The sequence below is a fragment of the Pinus tabuliformis genome, chromosome 9, assembly GCF_031772625.1.
Source record: "Pinus tabuliformis cultivar Carrire ecotype Pingquan chromosome 9, CPIR1, whole genome shotgun sequence".
In the NCBI taxonomy this organism is placed as follows: Eukaryota; Viridiplantae; Streptophyta; class Pinopsida; order Pinales; family Pinaceae; genus Pinus; species Pinus tabuliformis.
Window position 1 is genome coordinate 415578019 of NC_142307.1, and position 13947 is coordinate 415591965.

At 38.5% G+C, this 13947-nt stretch overlaps 1 protein-coding gene across 5 annotated transcripts in view; it reads right to left on the reverse strand.

The window, feature by feature from the left end:
- Nucleotides 1-2614: 2614 nt before the first annotated feature.
- Nucleotides 2615-13947, reverse strand: part of LOC149148917 (mediator of RNA polymerase II transcription subunit 22a-like) — a 175179-nt gene continuing 163846 nt past the window's right edge. For all 5 annotated transcript variants that reach the window (XM_089440333.1, XM_089440335.1, XM_089440336.1 and 2 more), the window contains 2 exons: nt 3596-3661; nt 2615-3245 (listed from right to left, as the gene is read on the reverse strand). In XM_089440333.1, coding sequence (XP_089296459.1) covers nt 3018-3245; nt 3596-3661 — 294 coding nt within the window. In that variant the 3' untranslated portion in view covers nt 2615-3017. The remainder of the gene's footprint in view (nt 3246-3595; nt 3662-13947) is intronic.

Sequence of the window (13947 nt, forward strand, 5' to 3'; positions counted from 1 at the left end):
TTAAATTTAAAACTCCCCCTCACAAGGAAATCGCTAAGGTATAAAGTGGATGCCCTAGTCTTCTCCCCTTACTTCAACAAGGATGTTCTCATTGATTTAGCCCTATAAGACTCCATTTTCCCATTTAGGACAAGGCACTAGTCATAGTAGTGTTGATCAATCCCTCTTCTTTGATCAGTTTTTTCTTTTATCCAATTCCTAGATATCTAGGGTTAGGGTTAGGGTTTTCTGTGAGAAATTGCAAAAAAATTATTTATGTTTGATGTTTTATTGCTCTTAAAGTAGAAAATAGGTTAATAAATTATATAAAAGCAAAATTTAGCATTATTGCATCTTAAACCCTACCTTTTAGGGATGACATCGTCATTCTTTTATTGTTTATGCATAGTTTCGGTCATAAAACTGCAATATAAACCTTGAATCCTTAGTATCTTTATAAAGGCTTTTGTCCTTTGTTGTGGTCACTAAAGGACCTTTTTTTTAGTTTGTTATATGCCATCACTTGCCTCATCATCAAAAATCTGCAAAGCTCTCACTTATAGTAGTCTTCTAGTTGGTGTAGGAACAGTGTAGATGAACTATTGCATATATTACGTAGGTCTTGTAGGCTCCACCGATACTATATCCCAATTAGTGGACTATATCCCAATTAGTGGACCTCATCAATCGCCTTGAGCCATACTCATTGAATATCTTTAGGTGAGCATTTACGAAAGCATGTATCTTTATAAAGGCCTCCGTCCTTTGTTGTGATCATTAGAGGACCTTTTCTTTAGGCTGTTGTATGCCATCACTTGCCTTATCATCGAAAATCTGCAAAGCTCTCACTTATAGCAGTCTTCTAGATGGTGTAGGAATAGAGTACCTGAACTTTGGCATAGATTACTTACATCTTCTAGGCTCCACCGATACTATATCCCAATTAGTGGACCTCGTCAATCACCTTGAACCATACTCATTGAATATCTTTAGGTGAGCATTTACGAAAGCCTACCTTGTGGTAAGATACTACTAAATAGTAGAAGAAAGGTTGTTGAACTAACAATAGCAATTGATTCTCTTGTTGCTCTAAGGTCTGTTTCTGCCTAGTAAGGCTTTGCACTAAATTTGCTAGTTTTTGCGGCAACAGTAAAAAGCACATAAATGGTTTTTGAATAGTATTTCCATTTACATTCAAGTCAGAAATGCTGGTCGTTGAACTAACAATAGCAATTGATTCTCTTGTTGCTCTAAGGTCTGTTTCTGCCTAGTAAGGCTTTGCACTAAATTTGCTAGTTTTTGCAGCAACAGTAAAAAGCACATAAATGGTTTTGAATAGTATTTCCATTTACATTCAAGTCAGAAATGCTGGTTACCAAAACATATAGAGAGAAAAACCTATGCACAACTTTAAAAGCTATTTTACCTTTTCTACAAATGCATTTATGTTGTGGCTTTTAATTGGTTCTAAAAAAATTGTAGAATCTTTGAAGTCTTTTTAACCCAATTTTTGTTTTGGGGTAAATGGTCAAATTGCTAAATTTATAGCACACTATAGATCCGAGTTTGATTTACTTTCAACAAAAACAAGTCAGTAAACTAAATAGTATTCGCTTACAATTATTAAATAAACATTTTGAGTGCAGCAATTACACTTAATTTTTGTTGACACCTCATTGTCATTCTCAACAAGAATTCATTATGACTGTCGATAAGAATAGGAATCCAATCTGAGAGCTCCTACCAGATTTATCTGCATTCTAGCAGTCCACTGATCATGTCTTCTATCAAAGCCATTGTCTGAGAGCTCCTACGTGATTCATCCACATTATAGTGGTCCATTGATCTTGTCTTTCCATCAAAACCTTGTGTGAGGATGGGAATGTGCCAGTGTGAAAACTGAATATTTTATTTCAAGCATTCATATTGTGTTGGCAAAAAATAATAATAGATTGCAACTCCAAATGTCATAAATATGACCTGCGAGCAATTTTCAATGGAAAACATCAGACCTCTTCTATCTCAACATCTTCTCAGCCAAAGACCACAGTGGGAGGCAATGGAAATTGTTTTATTTTCCCTTTTAGGAATCAAACTAATTTAATTTGATGTTTTTCTTAGTTTTGACTGTCATGCATAGTGATGTTCTAGTGCAACCAGGGTTCTGTATCTTGGCTTCATGTATGGGGCTAATGCAGGGTGCTTGAAGAAAGCACATAACCCCTCTGCTAGAGCCCCAATGATGATTAGAATGGGATACTGGTTTTCTTCTATATACAGATCTGGGCTGAAACAGTCGTTGTGTTTCTGATTCACCAAGAGCTCACCTTCCTCAGACATAAAGAAACAGGTTAAAGACCCAATGTCATCTCATGGGAGCGGAAGTCTGCCCCCTTGTGGACTACCAGCAGGTTATCACAGTTGACCATGTTTTGTCTGCACACAATGACACAGTTGCACATCAATGTCTTGAGATTGTATCAATAGAGGTTAGGCCAGTAGCCCTTACAATTGTGAGCTATTTCCTGCTTCAGGGAAAAAATTTAAAATAAAAAAGTGATGTTCTAGATTGTGTAACAGATAATATATATTCATTACATTGGTCATCAATTGCACTCAAAATCAAGGCCCAAGATAATCCCAAGAACATATTTTAAAAGTCACAATGCCACCAGGAACCAGTGAAAACATTTCGCATGACTTGTTACCAAGTCTGTTTGAGAAATTGGATGATTCAAGGTTATCAACACACAAGTTATAACTACATTTTAGATAAGTCACAGCAGTATTCTCAACAATGCACAAAAGCTGTCAAGTGTATGTACTTGTACATCCCAAAAAAATAAGTACGTAATGGGAATATAACTTCGCTTAGTATCCGTTTCTTTAGAACTATAATATTCTGCATTTTGAAAACAAACTGAGTTGCTGGGAACCCAAAGAATGATACCATGCATGTGTATGTTTTCTTTAACAATGAAGGCACCAAACTAGGCTCGTGGAATTTCAATTTGTTGCAAGCCAGACGGTGCTAAAAGTCATTCAGATGTCCTGTGAATTGATGAGTAATAATGACTCTCGAGCTCTTTTAAACTTGCAGCAGCCTGTTCACCTACTGTAGCAAGAAGCTGGTCTGTCTCATCACATTGTTGCTCAAACAATTGAACACGTTGCTCAACATGCTCAGTTAAAGAGGCAAAGTCAGAGAAAACAGCGGTCTGCTTTAGTTCAGAGACAAGCTTCAAAAGTGAGTCAGCTGCTTGAACCTGTACATCACATTCAGATTAAACAAGAGTAAATTAGAACACTATGCAGGCAAGTAATAGTTAACCATCTCTTGATCACTTAACAACTCGGGAGAACGACTAACTTATCCATCATAGAAGTACCATAGAAAGACAAGAAACAAAGAACTAAACCAGCATAAGACTGTCAAAAGATTTAAATCCTGGGTACAAATATAAAGGTTATCCTTATTTCCAAATCTTTGCCACCGCTCAACTCCATAAATGGCTGAAATTAACTATCTGTAGAATGATATCTTTTCAAACAAGAATCCCGTTGAAATAATTAACATAGTAACACTATAAAAAGAAGATTGAAGAAGTTGCCTCACCACACGCGATCCATGTATCTCCATTTGAAATGACTCCTGTGAATTTCGAAATGGTGCATCACTAATCTGTTGCCAAAAATAACTTTAGTTAGTAAAAACAAGTATTATAACAATTGGAAGTCAAATTATAACCCATTTTAGTTGAAGATCTGCGTTCTAGATAATGGAATTTTCAAATTGTATAGTACCCATTTCTGCTATCGGCAGTGATTGGGCATGTTGACCCACCAACAAACCGTAATATCATGGCTCTCTTTAGGGTAAGGACTAAGAACTCAGGATGGATAAACATTATGTTGTTATATAAGATTTAAGAAGATGATAAAATTTTGGAGCCAGCCATAGGAAAACTTTGCCCTTGTGAATTCATAGCCTTGGCTCAGGAGTGGCCTCTGTTGCAGGGATAATTGGATTAGCAGAGACCCTATGGTTGGGTGGAACATCCTCCTCCTTCAGCCAATTGGTGGACATTTTCCAGACAGTAAGTGTCCATGAATGCACCTGTGAATTGTGCTGAGTTAATGTTGTTTATGTTAACAGTTTATTACTTTCTAGTTTGTTCAATCCTGTTTGCATGCCAAACGTGCAATTATAATTCATGGTGCCATTGTGACTGAATGATTAATTATTCTTGCATAAGTCTACATTGTCATGCCTGCATGTGTTAATTAATTAATATCAGGACAATGAGAAAAGGTATCAAAGAAACAAATTTGGAGGGAAATTGGTTTCAAGAAGCACCCCATATGCTCAAAGTGGAAAGAGGGTATTCGGTAAATTAAATTAGGTCCATCCATCTAGATTTTACATATAAAATTACATATAATAGAGGCATCACTCAGAGTAATAGCACTTAATCATGTCAACAATAATGCAGTAATAAACATTACAAAATATTGCTATCGACAGTGTTGTAATATGAGGTAACACTATAACTGTTAGTTTATGGATTTGTGTAGCGTCGGACAAGTGTTCTAGTCTCAAATGATACTAAGAGGGGCTAAGGAACACGAGATCTCCAAAACCCAAAAAACGTTTCACGAGATAAGCTTGGGAAACACCTTAATTAAATTAATTTGTCATAATTAAAATATTTCTTAAATCTAACTAGGAAAAGTGGTAAATTAAAGTTAATTAATTAAGGATGTTTGAGATTGCTCTAGAGACTTCTATTGATGAATTCTCACTGATATTAGCCATCGGTGGAGATTAAATCATGGTCGTTGAAGACTCAACAAGAGATTATAAGATGTTAAAATTGGCAACTAGGGCCAAACTCCACCTTGGACAGCTCATATGATGAAGATGATATTTTTATTGGATTCCTCTTTCCGAGAAGTGCAAAATTGATCTAAAGATCATCTTGTTTGGATGAGCAAAAGTGAGATTTTGAATTTAATTCTCACACATGTGCAAATTGTCAAGGTCGGCCAGAAGTCTAATGTAGGCTCATGAAGCCCAATAGATGTGTCTCCACCCCTCATTGAATTGTATAAATAAGAGAGACATTCTCCTCATTTGGATCATCACTCAACTCATCTTTCTCTCTCCTCTCCTCATTGGTTTGTACAACAAAGGAGCAGCTCTTCTCTTCTCACGTTGACTTGGGTTGACCGAAAATTTCAAGCAGAAATCACAGGCCTGTTTTGGGCTATTTGCAGGAGCGTTGACCAAGGGTCAACTCATCTTCTTTGCCTGCGTTTTTCACGGAATTAGTCCAATCTTCTAAGGCCGCATCTCCTGGCACAAAAACCAAGGAAATTGGAGCAGGTTGACCTATGTTGACCGCAGCGTTGACCAAGTTCGACCGAGAATTTCAAGACTATTTTGGGTCGATTTTGACTGTCTTTGGAGGCCGAGTTGACTGGGTTTGACCGAGCTCATTTGGAGGAGATTTTATGTTGGTTTGACCAGTGTTGACTTTCTGGTTAGAGCATCCTGTTGACTGTTGTTTGACTGGACTGTTTTGACAGTGATTGGGGAAGTAAATTTTATATGATGTACTCTATCTCTCTACTGAACTATTGAAGAATAATAAGAAGATTTGATCAAAGGGTTTCCCCACATTGGGGTTTTTCCCTGGCATCCACCAAATATTGTGTCCTATTGTCTTGGCTTGTCCTCTGCTTATTGTCTATGTTGTATATGCATTTACTATCGATGTTAATGTGATTGCTAATCTGGAAATTGATATTGAGCTAATAAGAAAAATTGAAGTAAATTGCTCTTAAGCATAGAAGATACAATTGTTATCTAAAATGAACATACGAGCAGGTCGAAGGGTTGGAGATAGCATCAATTGCATCAGAGAGATCAGCATGATCTAGGCATATCAAGCAGCCCAATGCGCAGTATTCAGTGAGGGTAGAGTTCGAGCCAAGGAAAGAGAGTAGCAGGGGTTTGCAGCAGGGAGAATTTCTAGAGAAATTCTCAAGCGGTTTTTTATTTTCCAGATCCACGAAAGGGAGGTTGAATTATCCAGGAATGCCAAAAATCTACAGTGCGAGTTGCCCAGTTGCCCAAAAAGTGCGAGTGTAGGATCTAGAGCGAAGTGCGGAATCCTGGATCTACATCTTGGAGTCAGAGCAAATCAGATCCAAGGTTGGACAGCTCCTCTGGAAGTGACCAGAGGAAAATCAATTTCTCTCCAGCAAATAGGGTGCATTACCAGTGCAGTTGTGTGAATAAGCTAGGAAGTGTGAATTTGCCAGAGAGGAATAGCTCCAGTGGCTGTGAGGGAAAAGTATTTCCCGGATTATTTTCCAGTTGAGATAGATTGTTGGAGGATTGCACTTTGACCTATCATTTGACTGCAATTTTTCCACTAAAATTTCGATTCTTGCAGGCCGCAGTTTTTGGCACCAAAACCGAGAAGTTCTGGGTACTTTGACCGAGGTTGACCATAGGTTTGACTGCAGAAAATTACAGGTCTATTGCAGGGCATTGACCAGCATTAATCAGGGTGAAATAGACATCACTTGATTTCGGTTTTTGGTGGAAAAAATCAATTATTGCAGGCCGCATTGAAGGACACCAAAATCGAGGAATTCTGAGCAGTTTGACTCTCATTGACCTTCTGGTTTGACCGCAGAAAATTGCAGACTGTGACAGCAAACTTTCTCTCTCCATTGACCAAGGTTGACTGAAGTTTTGGGAGTTGTTTTGACTGATCCTTGACCAGCAAAAGAGGTCGCATTGACTGGGCATTGACCGAATTAAATTAGAGCAGATTTGACCTTGATTTGACTGTTGTTGACTTGACTGGTTAGGGCAGTCAACTGTTGTTGACTTTTTGCATATTTGACAGTTGACCAAATTTGACTCTTCCTCATCATCTTTGACATTGGTATATTGATTTGTTTGGATATTGGATATTGACATTGGACATTGGCTAGTCAAAGTTTGACTTTGACTCTTGGATGATGTACTCTCTCTGCTGAACATTTGAAGACAATCTAATAGAAGAATATTTGCAAGGGTTTTCCCCCAGTGGGGTTTTTCCTTGGTCATTGACCAAATATTGTGTCTCCTGTCTCTCGGTTGTCTTTCTTTGTACATTTGTTTATTTGTTCTATCTACTATTGCTCTATTGTCATTGGATAATTGAAGAAGTGAAATTGTTAAATTGGATGCTATTGGATATTGTTGAAGTAATAGTTGCAGCATAGAACAAATTGATGAAAAATTAACATGGTATCAAAGCTGAGGTGAAGACAAGCCCAAGAAAAATAGAGCAAGAGAATTCATTTCCTAGCAGTTGATCGAAAAAGGGAATAATCTTTTGGTAAAAATGTCTTCCTCTTTCTTCAAGGAGCATGAGAAGTTGGGTGACTCATCTAACTTTGTTGCATGGAAAGTCAGGTTGGAGATCATAGCTGACAACAATGATGTTTTGGACTTCATTCAAGGAAGAGTACCTGAGCCTCCATAAATTCTTTCATTGCTGTCAAAAACAAGCATAAGAAAGGTGAGTTAAAAGCAAAGCAAATTATAGCTGATGGTTTACAAGATAATCTACTTGCGTATGTTGGAAATTTGAGAAGGTCTAAGGACATGTATGATAAGATAGCTGGCATGTATGAAGTCAACAATTTGAATGAAATCATCTCTTTGAAAGATCAACTCAAAGACACAAAGATGAACAAAGGAGAATCTGTGCAATCATACATTATGAGGATATCTCGTCTTAGAGATCAATTGCAAAGAATTGGGGAAACCACACTTGACAAGGAATTGGTGATTGTAACTCTTAGAGGTCTCCCTCCCATTTGGGAAACCTTCATTACTACTATAAGTAACAACAATAGCTTCTCGTCATTTGATGAGCTTGTTGGAAAGCTCACTCAAGAAGAATCAAGGATGATATCTAGAGGAAGAATTCAAGGATCAAAGGAAGGAGAGCCCACTGCCTATGTTGCTCAAGGAAAGAAAAAGAATGCAAAGAAAGGAAAGGGAAAGCCATCTAAATCAAGAAAACCTCCTCAATCTAATCGAGATTCCAAGGATTCAAGAAGGCGAGATAGAGATGTTGAGTGCTACAATTGTCATCGAAAGGGTCACTATGCTCGAGATTGTCCCAAAAAGAGAGATGCTCCAAGAAGAAACTCTTCAAGGTCCTACAACAACTGTGGCTTCAACAACAAGTCATATGAAAGGAGAGATGATAGAAGAAGGAATGAAAGAAGAAGAAACTCCCCCGATGATCGTGAAGATAGTTATCGTCCTCCAAAGAGGTCAAGGAACATCATGTATGAAAGCAATGCTACTAATCAATTTGAATATATTGTTATTTCCGCATTATCTAGTTCATCTCCACCGGATTCTTGGGATAGTTGGTTGGTAGATAGTGGGGCCTCTCATCACTTCTCTGGATATAAGGATGTTCTCTATAATCTGGTAGAGAGGGAGACCAATTTGAACATTATTCTTGGTGACAATACCACTCATCCGGTAAAAGGCTTTGGGTCTGTCAAATTTCATTTGAACTTTTGGGAATCTGTCTTAATTCATGATGTATTATATGTGCCGAGATTAAAGAATAATTTTGTTTTGATATCTGCTTTGGAGGATAAAGGAATGAGGGTTGCATTCATTAAAGGAAAAGTACTTTCTTGGCCTATTGAATCCTATATGAGAAATGCCTTCACATTGGGATCTAGGTTTGAAGGACTCTATAGAGTCACAAGAAGACCTCTTCTAGCTATGGTCCATAATACAAATCTTCAAAGCGAGTTGTGGCACCGAAGGTTGGCCCATCTACATTATGATGCTCTTCCAAAATTGAAGAAGTTGGTCTCCAGGATCCCTAATGTTCAAGCTCAACATGATGGAGTATGCCCTGGGCGTGTTATCGAAAAGAAGACAAGGGGACCATTCCCCTCTAGCGAAAACAAGACAGAAGATATTCTTCATCTCATTCATTTTGATATATGTGGTCCAATGCTTGTGCATTCTCTTAGGAGTCACCTTTATTACAGCACCTTCATCGACGATTTCTCAAGGAAGACATGGATATACTATTTAAAGCACAAGGATGTAGCATTCGAAATATTCAAGGAATTCAAGGCTTTGGTGGAAAATCATACAGGAAAGAAAATAAAGATCTTCAAGTCTCACAACGACGAGGAATACATCTCAAATGAATTCATAGACTTTTGCAAGAAGGAAGGAATCAAGGAGACCATTGTGTCTTACACTCCCGAACAAAATGGAGTGGCTGATAGAAAGAACAAGTCCATTGTGGAAATTGCCCAAGCCATGCTCCATGATCAAAAGTTGCCAAAGTTCCTTTGGGATGAAGCAACAAACACAGCGCGGTATATGTTCAAAACAGGTTACCTCATCAAGCTTTGAACAAGACTCCTGAGGAAATATTCACTCGTGTCAAAACCGATATTGGTCATCTACGAATTTTTGGCTACCCCGTGTGCCAAAGGATAAAAGAAACAAGCTAGAAGCTACAGCAAGGAAAGGTACGTTTGTTGGATATAGTGAAGATTCTAAAGCATTTAGAATATATATTTTTGGTCAAAGGAAGGTTGAAGTTAGCAGGGATGTAACATTCGACGAAGATATTGCCCTTAGAAAAGCAAGGGACCTCCCTCTGCCTCCTCCTCCTAAAGACGAGTGATGAGATGGATATTCTAGAAGGTTCTTATTGGCCTGAATCTAAGGACATCATTGATGATCCCATGGAGCCCATGGAGCCTTTGGATCCACCTCCAAGTGATCTTCCTACCAGGAAAAGGCCACTTTGGCTCAAGGACACTCTACAAGATGCCGAAAAACATGTTGTTGCTTGTGGAAATTTCAGGGAAAGCAAGAAGCCATGCAAGTACCAAGCATATGTTGTGGCTATGAGCAATGTGATTCAAGTTGAACCTAGCACCTTGGAAGAAGTCGTGAAGGAACAAGTCTGGAAGGATGCCATGGCCGAGGAATACGAGTCAATCATGAAGAACAATGTATGGGATATTGTGTCGAGACCGAAAGGAAGATCTGTGGTAACATCCAAATAGCTCTATAAGATCAAGCATGGGGCTGATGGAAGCATCAAAAAATACAAGGCAAGGTTTGTAGCCCGTGGATTCACTCAAAAAGAGGGAAAAGATTACGATGATATATTTTCTCCTATGGCCCGATATACAACCATCCATTTGATAGTAGCCCTTGCTGCAAGTCAAGGATGGACTCTCCATCAAATGGATGTGAAGATTGCCTTCTTACATGGTTTGCTTCAAAAAGAAGTGTACATTGAACAACCTCCAAGATTTGAAGTTCATGATAGGAAGACCCATGTATGCTAATTGAAGAAAGCTCTCTATGGATTGAAGCAAAGCCCCCCGTGCTTGGTATGCTCATATTGATAGTTACTTGATAAAGCTAGGATTCACAAGGAGCAATGTTGATCCAAACTTGTACTTCAAAACAGTCCAAGGTATGCCTCTCATTTTGGTATTATATGTTGATGACTTATTCATGACAGGTGCAAACCCTCTCATTCTAGAATGTAAGAGGAAGTTGGCTTCCGAATTCGAGATGAAAGACCTTGGTTTGATGCACTATTTCCTGGGACTACAAGTATGGAAAAAGTCAGGCGAGATTTTCCTTTCACAAGGAAAATATGTTGTGAAACTACTAGAGAAATTTGGCATGGTTGAGTACAAGTCCTTGCCTGCACCTATGGAAATGAATTTCAAGAAGCTGTGTAGAGAAGTTGTTGGACCAAACCTAGCAAACCTTTCTAAGTATAGACGATTAGTTGTTGCTCTGATGTTTCTCGTGAACACTCACCCGACATACACTTACATTTTGAGCCAGTTTATGATCGAGCCTCACCATGTACATTAGGTTGCTGCCAAACATGTATTGAGATATCTACATGGGACTATTAACCTTGGACTGAGATATGTCGCTAGAGATGTTAGACTACCTGGATATACAGATGCAAATTGGGTTGGTAATGTTGCCGACGGGAAGAGTACTTCCGGACGTTGTTTTAGTCTGGGATCTACCATGATATCATGGATGAGCAGGAAGCATAAATCTGTAGCCCTTAGCACTGTTGAGGCCGAGGGTGAGTTGTGAAGCAGTTTGGTTAAGGAGATAATTACTGCATTGAATTCCATTTTTTGAAAAGATCAAAATCAACCTAAAGATCACTCAAATCGGACAAGGAGAAGTGTGTTTTTGAATTAATACCCACTCATGTGCAAATTGTCAAGGTTAGCTTCAATGACATGTAGGCTCAAGAAGCCCAAAGGATGTGTCTTTTCACCCTCATCGATTCATATAAATACAAGTGACCGTCATCCTCATTTGGCACTACACCACACTCACATATCTCGTCTCTCCTCTTCCTATTGGTTCGTACAACTCAAAGAAGAAAGGATTTTCTCACACGTGTGAAGGACAAGGGACTGTTTTTTTGGGCCGAATTACAGAGTTGTTGCAGGTTGAATTACAGAGCAGTTGCATGGCATTGACTAGTGTTGACTAGGCACTTTGACCTATCATTTGATTGCAATTTTTCCACTAAAATTCCAATTTTTGCAAGCCACAGTTTCTGGCACCAAAACCGAGAAGTTCTGGGCACTTTGACCGAGGCTCACTACAGGGCTAACCACAGGTTTGACCACAGAAAATTGCAGCGCTATTGCAGGGCATTGACCAGCGTTGACCAGGGTGAAATAGACATCACTTGACTTTAGATTTGGGTGGAAAAATTCAATTTTTTCAGGCCGCATTGAAGGACACCAAAATCGAGGAATTCTAAGTAGTTTGACTATCGTTGACTTTCTGGTTTGACCACAGAAAATTGCAGACTGTGACAGCAAACTTTCTCTCTCCATTGACCAAGGTTGACTTAAGTTTTGGGAGTTGTTTTAACTGATCCTTGACCAACAAAAGAGCTGGGCATAGACCAAATTAAATTAGAGCGGATTTGACCTTGATTTGACTGTTATTGACTTGACTGGTTAGGGCAGTCAACTTATGTTGACTTTTAGCAGATTTGACAGTTGACTAAATTTGACTTTTCCTCATCATCTTTGACATTGGTATATTGATTTGTTTGGATATTGGATATTGACATTGGACATTGGCTAGCCAACATTTGACTTTGACTCTTGGATGATGTACTCTCTCTGCCAAACATTTGAAGACAATCTAATAGAAGAAAATTCACAAGGGTTTTCCCCCTAGTGGGGTTTTTCCCTGGCCATTGATCAAATATTGTCTCTTTGTCTCTTGGTTGTCTTTCTTTGTGCATTTGCTTATTTGTCCTATCTACTATTGCTCTACCGTCATTGGATAATTGAAGAAATGAAATTTGTTAAATTGGATGCTATTGGGGATTGCTGAAGTAATTGTTGCAGCATGCAACAAATTGATGAAAAATTAATAGTTTTGGCCTGTGGTATAAGCCCTAAACTCTGCAAATTTCGGCCCTCAAAATTCTGTGTCCTGTGCATATTTCGGCCCTTCCAAAATTAGTGATCTAAGTCCTTGTTTCAGCCTCTAAAGGGTACTGCTTATACACTTGTCTATGGTAAAGCTCAGTGCCAATTTGGCCCTCCAAAGGGCACTATCTTATGCACTAAATTGGTTTTGTTACCTGAGAACGCTGAAATTGTTAGTTAATGAATTCATGTGGGGAAGAGCGATGGCATTGTCAACTAAGTAGACACGCCATGGATGCTACAGAAGGACTAATATACAGCAGCATAGTTTATCATTTCAAACATGCACTTGTGTGAAATACAATTTAAAAGGAGAATGTGATTTGATGCTTTGTACCTTGTGCATTTGTATGATAATGCCAAGTGATTAATGTGTTGACATCTTGTGCAAAATGTGTTGAAGTAGTTTGTTGATTGCCAGAAGTATGATTGTAATGTGCGTACCCTAAGCGTAATAAACTAGAACAGTGCAATGGTAGAAATCTGAAGTTTGATGCATTGAGGTCATTTTATGGTTGACCATAGAATGTAACAAGAAAACTCTTCATCGAATTAAATATATATCTGTGCAAAGGTAGAATGAAAATGCCAATGCGGCCTGTGCAAGAAATAAAGCATTATACTGAATGTTTGATTGTTGAGATTGTGAGGTTGAATTTGTTTGACCGAGAAGCCCATGTATGCTGAGGTCTGTCACTACCTATGCTTTAGTGAAGAGACAGAGCACCATGTCCTGGAACAACACGTTGATCATATAGAAGGCTTATGTTGCATAGAGGATTTGATTGGTGACCAGAGACTTGTTGCAAAGGAGTTTATGCGTATGTTTTGTCAATCCTATATTGCATTACTACATTAAACGTATTGTGAGAACATCTCTTCTTGGGTTTGGCTTGATTCATTGCTAGTGCAAAAGATAGATGATATTGGTATAGTGTTTTCAAAGACCTCGTGGATCTATGAAGTTGGGATTTTGCAAGCAGTAGTGAACCCATTTGTTGAAGGCTAGGGTTTGAATCTTGAGCAGTGTTGTTGCACAAAGTGTCTAGGCACCCCGACAACGCTCAGAGTAAGGGTTGTCACTCTAATCCTTACTCCGTTTAGACTCTCTCCTAGACAAGCCAAGGGGGGTAGTCCCTAAGGTGAATGAATGAGAATAGCCGACTCTAGGAGATTTTAAGGATGAACTTAGAGCAAATCTTGGTCAACTGAGATGGATAAATTAGACAATTAATACAAATAAGACACAACCACAAGATAAAACAAATGATTAAAGACCAGTGCCTTTATACTCAATTAACCATAGACTAAATAAAAAACAAGTTATCCAGAGCAATTTATAAATGTGACAATGACAATCATGAAGGATTAAATGTGAATGCTTAGAACTTT